The following is an 11,007-nucleotide window of genomic DNA, read 5'->3' as shown; positions in this document are numbered from 1 at the left end:
TAATAGATTGCATGCAATGAGGTGGATGTAGTAATTGGCTCCATATGGACGCATGAGTCCCCAACACGTCTTCTCACTTTCTCATAGACGAAGGAAAGGTCAAATTCAGAAAACCCCTAAAGGAAATTGGGAATAACATGTTTTCCTGCTTGTTAATCTTCCCCACAATAACAAAAACAACTGGAAGACGTAAGCAACATGCAAGAAATGCAACTTGTGATGCATACAAAATGTTGAAGAAGTTGGGCAAGAAAATGGTTTTATGCAGCCCCGCTAGAAGCATTCTGCTTAAGCAAAGGCCTTAGCCTCTTATCTGCATGGCATCCACGGATAACCTGAAGATTTAGCACTTGAACCCACTGCAAAATCCAATTCTCCACCTCCAAGGAAAGTTCTGAAATTCTGCAATAGGAGGAGGTCCGAAGTTCAGAATTTTTGAAGCAAAAGGAGGAGGTCTGGCGACTAGGGTTGTTCTAAGGCTCAGAAACTGCAGTCAAAGATTGCAGTGAGAACTCCGACGGCTAGAGGACTGCAAAGAGCGAGTTCCTATAGTAGTTCCTGCAAGGAGAGAGTTCTTTAGCCGTCCTCATCAATCATACAAGGAGTCCCGACTACTAGTTCCTGCAAGGAGAGAGTTCTGGCGGCTAGTGGACTGCAAGGGAAGGAGTTCCGACACCTAGGGCATGCAGGGAAAAATTGTCGGTTGTGGGGAGTAAGGAAGTTTTCGGTGGCAGGAGATCTTCATCTTCTCCGTCGGAGGAGACTCTTAGGTTTTTTTTCAAGGCTCTGATACCATGTAGGTTTTGAGAATTTTAGCGGAATAATTTTTTTTTTTTGATATGAACGAGGTATAAATGCAGGTTACATGAATTTTAAAATAGGAAATATATTACACATATATTTCCAAGATTACAATTAATCAATTCCTAATAACTACTCTGACAAAGACGAAAAACAATAGGAAGTACATAAAATACGAAAAATCTAGAAAAGAAATAAATCAATACTTATAGCATCTAACATAAACTAAGAAATAGCTGGAAAGGAATAAAATCATCACTAATAACTTCTAATAGCATATTACGTGGCTCTTAACAAAACTGGGCAAGAGGTGGGCATGTTTGAACTAATTGATTGGTTCAACAAATAAATTGGAAAATACATGATTATGGTGTTGATAAAACTTGGATGTGTCTTCCTTGCTACTCTCAACATGCCTTATAGAAACTCTTGGGATGATATAAGGAATCTAACTATTACCAGTGATTGAAGAAGTTTTAACTGTGGTGTGCGAAGAAGAAACTCAAAGAATGTTAACCTAAAAGGGGGTAATATATGATATCGAAGAAAAAAAAAACTAATCAAAGGTAAGAAACTTGCTGGGAATTGCATGTTAAACAAACTAATTGTGACAAATCCAAGCAAATTGGATTACTTGCAAGAATATCCATGCTTTCCAAACCAACATTGGGAGATCCTTTCAAAATATTGTTGAATTCTTAAGCGGGAATAACTTAAGTATTGGGCATCGTCAATGTCTGTACTTATTTAAATTTTAGTAATTATTTTATCTAAATATTCATGTCATGATTTTTTCGACAAGTTTTACGCTGGCTGCCGACTACCTAACACAACCCTCAACTTTTCACATAAGGGCTTGGAACCGGCAATGACAGTGTTTTAGATTCATCTTATGTTAAGAAAGACAGAGGTAAGACCTAGGAAGACTTGGGTTTATTGTATAAAAAATGATCTTAATATATTAGAACTAAATGAAAATATGACACTAAGTAGGACTCAATGGAGAAAAAAATTTCATGTTGCTGATCCCACGTAGTGGGATTAAGGCTTTGTTGTTGTTTTATCTAAATATTTCCCTGAACTTTTTACACTAGTGACCTACCTATAAAAGTATTTTGGATTTGCCTCCTTTGTTCACACCCATGAGCTCAATAGAACAAACTTGTTGCAAGAGCTTTCAACTGCATTTTCTGTTGGTGTGGTGCCAACCAGGGGTTAAAGCTAACTTTTGAAAAGGAAAATTATGTTTGGATCAATGGATACAATTTTTTTTTGGAAAACAAATTTTTTCTTTAAATGTCTTTTAGAGACTGAAGATGAAGGATATTTATGGATTTTTTTATTAAGAAATATGAGTGAAAATTACTACATATTTCCATGTTCCATTAAGTAGAAAGGTGTAATATTTATAGTCTAAGTAGTGAGTCTAGAATCAGAAGAAAGATAAAAAAATATAATCAGCTCATGAACATCCCAATAAAGAGGTGAAAATGAATGAAATTAACATATTTGTTTACAATAAATTTGGGGATGAATTTAGCAAATAAACCCATTTCTTGTAAGGTAGTGGATAATTTATACCAAGGATCTTGCATGGAAGGCAAAGGGGCAGCTAATGGGCTCATATGGAAGGTGAAAGAGGTATTGGCAAGAGGCATTAATGCATACCACAATATAGGGAGTAACCAACATTCTCAATGTGGGCTGGTGAACGATGACAGGAGTTAAATTTGTGGATGTTTGATTGTAGAATTTACACATTCCCCTTAAGCTATGATTATATATTTATATTTTTTTTGTTTCAAAGTAAGATTGTCAAATTGCGATTAATGAAGAGTATTAATAAGGATACCCGCCGCCTGCTCAGCCGTTGGGCATAATTTACATTGAATTTGTTTTTCTTTAAATCAAATAATAAGAAAAAAAAAGTCTTGTCTTTATTTTATATTGAACCAGAGAACTTCAAAGTATTTTAAATATAATACATTACTTTTACATTGCATTCCCTTTTCAACAAGCCTAACATCCCCTTATTTGATTTAACTAAATTGGAACCAGACCAAAATTGAATGCGGACACTTCTCACTCGTGGTTCTTGCCCTCTTTTTCACCCGTGATGGTGTGCAATAGGCGTTCTACAACTCAAGGACACTTTAGATGGACTTATAGCATCGTAACAGGGCTTTGTTTCAGAAGCGCTCTTTTAGAAACCTTAATTTAGTTTGAGGGAAAGTGTTTGACGGCATTAATAAAAATTCTTATTTTTCCTTGAATGACTTTGCACTTAAGGATTTCCTATCCTACATTCCCTTCATCTAGAAAGCGTAGAAGTGCTGTTTGAATGTGTAATATTGCTTTCTTGTTTTGTTTTTAGGAAAAAATCCGCTGCTGGAAATTTTTTTTTCAGCAAAGAATTTATTGTATAATTACTAGTACAAAATGCTTCCCTGGCTGCGATTTTCTGCTGTACTTCTCTATGTTAGTGTTGTAGTTTTCTGCTTGCATCCTTGCTAGAGGATAGGTGCTGTCATTTATACCCAACCATTCAACTAGGGTTAATTGGAATAAAATGAAATAATGTTCCTTTCTTCCTCCACACTCTCTGTCCAATTTTTGGCTGATAAAAATGCTACTCTATTAGTTGCATAATTCAAAGAATGCGCCTAAAAACATGAAATGAAGGAGAAGTGGGACGTAGGCTAGGGGACTTTTGTGATCACTTTTGTTTTTTATTTTTCAATTTTTTTAATTTTTGTTTTTGTTTATGTTTTTACCTAAAATGAAACTACTTTAGTACTGACCCCTCCGGGTCCCCGGTTGCTTTGGCGCGCCTCACCCCAACGTGAGAGTCTTGCCTTTTCAGCCTATGCTTGCTGCTTGCAGCATGGATGCTTAAGATCTTTCAAAGTGTTTTCCCAATAGAGCGAGGGCGTCCTTGACGGGTGGGGCGTTGACTTTCCAATGAGAACCGCCTGTTCCTGCAGCGGGGGCGTTGCACGAAACCAAACCGCCCCCCGACCAATTCAGTACCAGTTGCTTCGCTGGTATGCCCACTTAGGTTAGGGGGGCATTGTCCCTCAGTTCTGACCAACCTAAGATGTGTAATCGACATAACGCTGATTCTCGGTAGAAGTTTCATGCAAGTCTGGGTCATCATGAATTTCATAGAATTTGGTTACTATTTCATGTAATTGATCTTGGATCATGTATTATTCAAGTGCAATTTAGCTGACAAAAAATATTATTATAGATTTGCATGGCTGCATGCAGAGTGCAAATTATTCTCTATATTTCTAAATTTACCAGCTCCTTCTAATTTATTTTCATTTTTTTTTTTTTGTAGGAGGCAAGAGCCTTGCTTGGAAGGTTGGAGTATCAAAGAGGAAACATAGAAGCTGCACTTCATGTATTTGATGGAATTGATATTGCTGCAATAACACCTAAAATTAAGATCTCTATTGCTAGAAGAATGGAGCGTCATCATAAGTCAAAGTTACAAGGGAATGCACCGCCTATGTCAATACATGCAGTTAGTTTACTAATGGAGGCTATATTTCTTAAAGCAAGGGCACTTAATGACCTTGGCAAATTTGCAGGTAAACCCTGAAAATTAAATTTGTTGGCATTTTATATGTTTTTTTTTTCTTCTTTTATGATGTTTTATATTTTTTATAGATGTATGTTTTTGAGCTTACTTTACACATCATTTAGTGCCCAACATTTCTCTTTAATTATCTTTTTATTCTATTGGTATTCCCTATAGGAGAACTGCATTCAAGCTATGGTTATTATATAAACTTGCACAATTCCCTATATGAGAACTGCATACAAGCTATGGTTATTATTTAAACATGCACAATTTGATATACATGTCAACACTTTTTCAGCAATTTCACCGTGAGACGGGTTTCTTTTGGAATTTTCTCAATTTTCTTAAGCAATTTTGCCATGATTCATGCGCCTCATGGACTTTAATGCGACGCGTACAACTTATATATTATGAGGCACGCCTTGCCTTAAGGTTTATGAGGCGAGTCTCAAGATGTGTGAGGCATGCACCTCATATTATTCAGGGTTAAGCTTTTTTAATATAAAATAGTAAAAGAATATTAAAAATTAAAAATGCAATTCTTATTTCTTCCTCATGATCCACCCGTCATTCAACTTGCTTGCAGTCTCACAATTGATCCCCTCCTCTCAGCTCCCACGTTTTTGTTGGCCTTATGTTTGTCATATGATTGTGAGTGAAACTGGAGTGTATATAATCAAGTTCATACCAAACAAGCATAATTTGCTTAATTACATTTAAGAATGAATTCTTTGTTTTACGTAATATATAATAAGAGATTAAATGATTGACAACTACAAAAAAAAAGTTTTAAACAATAACGGTGATCTTTTAATTTATAATGACATGTCATTAGATAATGAAATATTTATAGATGATGATAATGAAGTTATTCCATCCTATTTACGACAAAATTTTAATAATGATTTCTTCAATGGGGATATAGTCAAGACAAGTCGATTTAACACACCAAAAATAAATAAAATGAAAAGATATCAATAAGATTTAGGTATCTAAAATTTTAGCCATCAATATGGTTATTATTTTAAACTTTAATTGCTATTTTTTTTTATTATTGATTAATAATGATGAGGTGGGGAAGAGAGTAATTCATTCCAACTTTGATTCTAATGAAGATCCATTGGCTGTTGAGAGTAATGAGAATTTTTAATTTTAGAAGTTTTAATCTTCATAGCTAATTATTTGCATGTTCTTACTTTGACGTTGGACTGTAGGACTGGGATCTAGACTTATTGTGTTTAATCTTTTTCGAATTGTTATCTTGTTAGTTTTTATTCTAATATCTTATGTTACTTTGATGTTTGTATAACACTTCTTATTTCATAATTTGATGTTAGGATGTTAATATATTTTTTGATGCATTACATAGTTTATTACTTTTTATTTTGTTATGTTGTTAATATGTTAAGGTTTTTGTATACTATATACTTTGATATGTGTTCAATACTTATTATACTACATAATTTATTGACTTTGAGGTTGACTTTTTATTTGTTTAGTTATACTAATGATTGGTTAACTAGATTGAAATAGTTTTAATTAAGTTCTCATAATTTCTTTGCATCTCAATTTGAATAGTTTAGAGGCAGTTATCTAGATTAATACACCTATATTAAGTAATCTTATTCTTGCAAATACAATAACAAGTGTTTATGGTTCACTTCTAGATGAAAGGTTACAACGGTTTGCCTTCTCTCATATTATGCGCAAATACAATAACAAGTGTTTATGGTTCACTTCTAAATGAAAGGTTACAACGGTTTGACTCCTGAACTCCATCTCTCAATATGTATTCTGATAGTTGATATTTTTTTTTGGGAGGCATTTACATGCAAGCCACCCAATTCCTATGTATTTACATGTCTAACACATAAATTTTAATTTTTACATTTATAATGCCTAAGTATTTTATATCACATAAAGAATACTACTATCTTAACTTTTAAAGAGTGAACTACACCTTTTTATGCATAGGTAAGGTGGCAAATATGTAAAAAATGAAGTTTTACTGTTAGATATGTAAACACTTAGGAACTAAGTGGTATTTATGTAAATTTTCCTTTGTTTCTTTTGTTTTTGTTGACTACTAGTCTATTTTTAAGCTGAACAACTAATGTCTGAATTGAATAGATTTTATAGTGAATTTATTTTGCTTAATTTCTACAGAAGCAGCACGAACCTGCAATTCAATTCTGGATATGGTTGAATCTGCTGCACCGAATGGTTTGCCCACAATCTTTAGAAGAGGATGTAGATTGCAGGACATAGTCTGCAAATCTGTTGAATTACTTCCAGAGTTGTGGAAAATGGCTGATAATTCTCATGGAGCCATTTCATCATATCGCCGGGCTCTTCTTGGAAAGTGGAACCTTGATCCCCTGAGCATTGGAAAAATACGAAAAGAGTTTGCAATTTTTCTTCTTTATGGGGGCTGTGATTCAAGTCCTCCTAATCAGCATTCTCAAATGGATAATTACTTTGCGCCTAAGAACAATTTGGAGGAGGCCATCATTCTCTTAATGCTTCTCTTGAGTGATTTCAATGAGAAGAAAGCTGAATGGGATCCATCAATAATCGAGCATCTTACCTTTGCGTTGTCAATCTCGGGCCAGCTAAAACCTCTCGCGAATCGGTTTGAGGAATTGCTTCCAGGTATTCTTGATCGAAATGAAAGATATTATAAACTTGGGTTATGTTATCTTGGAGAGGGCGATATTTTGACTGCTTTGAACCTGCTGAAAAAGATTTTCAGTGATAGGGAGGGTCCGAACTCCGTTAAAGCGCTCTTACTAGCTTCCAAAATTTGCGGGGAGAACAGTGCTTATGCGGAAGAAGGTGCGTCCTTCTCGCACAGGACGCTCACTACTTTGGATGGAAGGTGCGAATCACTTCAAAGCGTCGCGTATTTCTTACTAGGAATCTCTCTTTCAGCTCAGGCAAGGTTCTCCGCTTCTGATTCCGAAAGAATTGCTAAAGAGGACGAAGCACTCGAGGCGCTCGAAAATGCTGTGAAATTTATGCAAGTAACAGACTGCGGAGTGATATATCACCTCAGCTTAGAAAATGCGAAGCAGAGGAAGTTGGACGTTGCACTCAGTTATGCCAAACAGCTATTGAAATTGGAAGCTGGATCAAATGTGAATAGTTGGATTCTTGTGGCTCGAATATTATCAGCGCAGAAGAGGTTCGTTGATGCCGAGACGATTGTTAATGCTGCCATTGACCAGACGGGAAAATGGAGCCAGGGCGAACTTCTTCGAACCAAAGCGAGAATCCAGATTGCGCGAGGGCAATTACAGAAAGCCGTGGAGACGTATACTAATCTTCTTGCAGTGATCCGACTTCGGAATAAAAATTTGGTTTTTCAAACGAAGTCTTCAAAGGTTACACAAATAACCTTCTCCCATTATTCATTTATTAATTCAAATGTACCTTTATGATTTTTACATTAAAAGTCACTTTTTTATTCTCTATTTTTTTTTCTTTTTGGCAGATTGCTGAGGTAGATAGAAAATTAGAAATGGGAGCTTGGTATGATCTGGCTACTGTTTATACAAGTATGTCCAATTGGAGGGATGCTGAGGTTTGCATCTCAAAATTGAAGGCTATTAGTCCTTATTCTGCTTTAGGGTGGCATGCCACAGGTAATTCAGATGACTTTCGTTATTTAAATTTTAATTTTTGTGTAATCAATGATTGATGTCAGCGAAACGGATTTTAGGACCTTTTGATTTTAGATTTGGGAAGTTTTTCATCTGCATTCAAATGGAAATTTCAATTTTTTTTACCCTTGTTAAATAGTTTAAGATTAATTTCTTTCAAGAAATGGGATATCTAATTTATAGACCTTGTGAAGGAAGTGATTGGATAGTCAAATACCATGAGATGCCTTGGTCTTGTTGGCCGGAGTTGTTAGCAGTCGGAGGAGACATGGAAGCTTTATAGGACGGTCCTCTAAACCTAGATCCTGCATTTCCATTCCAAGCAATGGTGGGACTTACTAAACTAATAAGGCTCACTGGTCAGATCAAACTCATGGCCAAAGGGCAGACACATCAGAATAATTGGTTAAATCCCTTCATGCTATCGATCTCTATGACAATTACAACGATTTCTTCGTGAGAGTGCGTGTGAGGATGTGGGGTGAAAGAATATTATTTTATTTGGAAATTTATCTTGGGGAAAAGAACATATTTCTTTTTTGAGATAATTAGTAACTCTGAGCATAAATTATCTTTAAAATTTGTTTTATATTTTTAAAGATATTGTAGAACTTCTAGTTAAGAAAATTAACATTGATAAACTAGATTTGTAACATATATTGAGTCATTCTTAATATGAAAATTTTAAATACGATGAAATTTAAGCCCCCTAGCCTATAAATTCATTTAATTCACAAAAAAATTATAATTAATATCTATAGATTTTCCAAGCATAAGATCCCACCACTAGCAACAATACATGGGTTATCCTTGGAATAACCATCAACATTAAGTTTAAGAAACCCTAGCTCACGTTAACCATCTCACCAATTTAGATAAAATTTTCTTTTGCACCAGTTAATCCTATGTGTGAAAATATGGTGCAAAGGGTGGGTGGCCTTTACATGAAAGATTACCAATTTGTCATCTCTATTGTGTAATGGATGTTTATCAATTATTGAAACTATGTTGTGCCAGTTAAACCTATTTTTTATGTGTTTAGTGCATAAATGGAAACAATGCAAAATAGCATGCACTATGGATTGTTCAGAGCAGCATGCCCCACTTACCATTTTCATGGCATGAGGTAGAGCGTTAAAATGGTGCGCATTATCTGTATTATGCGCATGCAATAACATATGGCAAATGGCTCTCAAAGAGTCTTTTTCTTATTTATATGATTTTGGGTTATAAATTAATATTTATATTATTTAATATATTATTATTAGTTTCTATTAAGACCTATCCCATCACTCAAGTCTTGTGTCCTAGTTGGCTTCCTCTCTTATGTTGTTTAGCTTCCTCTCTTACGCATTTTGATTATTATTAAGAAACTTTATAATTTAGTATTTTTAGTTGTTTTTAATTGCTTCTTTGTAGCAAAAGAAGAAGCAAGATTGGATCATGATCGCCTTAAAGTTTTAGTATATGTCAAATATAATAGGGCTTTGATTCGAAGATGCAGTCATCATGACATTTTTGACATAACTAATGTTAATGAGTGTTAAATAGGAAAAAATAGACTGCGAGTAAGATAAAAATAATAGATTAATTATTAGTTTGAATGATTCGACATTGAGTACTATTGCAAAAGCCACCGATATTTATGAAAAAAAATATAATATTCGAGAGTCATTTAAAGACAGAGAGATTCTTCGCCTAGGTTGAACATTGTTGTAATTGAATATGAAGATAGTGGTGATGATGAAGATTATGATTTAGGAGATAATGGTGATTTTAAGAAAATGAGATTTGTTTTACTTGTAATGTTAATAATGATGATTCTCATTTTTTCTAATTTAATTCCTCTAGAAAAAAACTAAACATGCAAAAAAATTATAATATTTTGATTTTAAATAGTTGAGATGTTGAGCATTTGAGCTTAAGCAATATTTTGTAATTTTTAATGGCATGATGGTTATTTTTCAATTGTCTTTTATTTTTAGTTGTATTTATATTTAGATATATTTTTTTAATATTTTGTCGTATTTAAAATAACACACACCATGTCATTTGCTCTATGGTGCACTATTCACTATTGACTAGTATGGTTTAGCAATATTCTGTTTTTAACCTTGTGAAACACAAGGTAAAAAAGGAATTAAAACATTAATATGAACCTCAGAAATGAGGTAACCAAAGGATTATCAATCATTAATGAGTATTTGGGAACAGTGGGTACTTAGAGGGTTTATGTGTAAAAGGTTAGGAAAGTAACATCATACCTTTTTGATAATTGGGTTTTGAATAAATAAATGATGCCTGTTATTTTAACATGGCAGCAAAAGCACTTAGAATCATCCATAAGAATCAAATCAAGAAGTAATCTCCAAGCAAAGAAAGATGTCAATAGAGGTATAAATTTGTGCCAGAAAAAAAGAGAGTTGCTAACCACAAGTTTATATCTGTGGATTTCCCATTAAAAAGAATTTTAAAAGGGCTTTAGATGGGCATGTGTTGACCTCATTTTTAGTGAGGTCTTAGCCTCCTAATCTTAGAACCTTAAATGCACACCTTAGGTGTGAATCCATTCACCTAGTCCTCAGTGTAGACCTCTTAGACTTTAGGTCTAGGTGATAGTCCATCCACTTAACCCTCAGTGTAGGCTTCCTAGACTTTAGGTGCACACCATGTGTGAGAGTCTATCCATCTGATCATCAGTTTAGGCTTTATACACTTTAGAAGAACAACCTAGGTGAGAGCCCATCCACCTAGTCCTCAGTGTAGGCTTCCTAGAGCTTAAGTACACACCCTAGGTGAGAGTTCCTCCTAATCCTCAGCATAGACTTCCTAGATTTTAGGAACATACCATAAGTGAGAGTACCTCCACCTAATTCTCAGCACAGACTTCCTAGATTTTAGGAGCTCCCCCTAGGTGAGAGTTCATTCACATAATCCTTAAATGCACAATGAATC

General features: G+C 34.5%; 1 protein-coding gene across 6 annotated transcripts in view; it reads left to right on the top strand.

The window, feature by feature from the left end:
* The first annotated feature begins 4,281 nt into the window (after nucleotides 1-4,281).
* The window catches only part of LOC110021072 (protein NPGR2), a 33,932-nt gene continuing 27,206 nt past the window's right edge, over nucleotides 4,282-11,007 (top strand). For all 6 annotated transcript variants that reach the window (XR_002293606.1, XR_002293608.1, XR_002293604.1 and 3 more), the window contains exons 1-3: nucleotides 4,282-4,397; nucleotides 6,557-7,773; nucleotides 7,884-8,034. Coding sequence is in view for 1 of the 6 variants with exons in the window: in XM_020719405.1 (XP_020575064.1) it covers nucleotides 4,316-4,397; nucleotides 6,557-7,773; nucleotides 7,884-8,034 (1,450 nt within the window). In the remaining 5 variants the exon portion in view is untranslated. The remainder of the gene's footprint in view (nucleotides 4,398-6,556; nucleotides 7,774-7,883; nucleotides 8,035-11,007) is intronic.

Source organism: Phalaenopsis equestris, unplaced genomic scaffold (genome assembly GCF_001263595.1).
Source record: "Phalaenopsis equestris unplaced genomic scaffold, ASM126359v1 Scaffold000121, whole genome shotgun sequence".
Classification (NCBI taxonomy): domain Eukaryota; kingdom Viridiplantae; phylum Streptophyta; class Magnoliopsida; order Asparagales; family Orchidaceae; genus Phalaenopsis; species Phalaenopsis equestris.
Note: the sequence above shows the minus strand (reverse complement) of the source record. Positions and strands in the feature narration are given on the sequence as shown.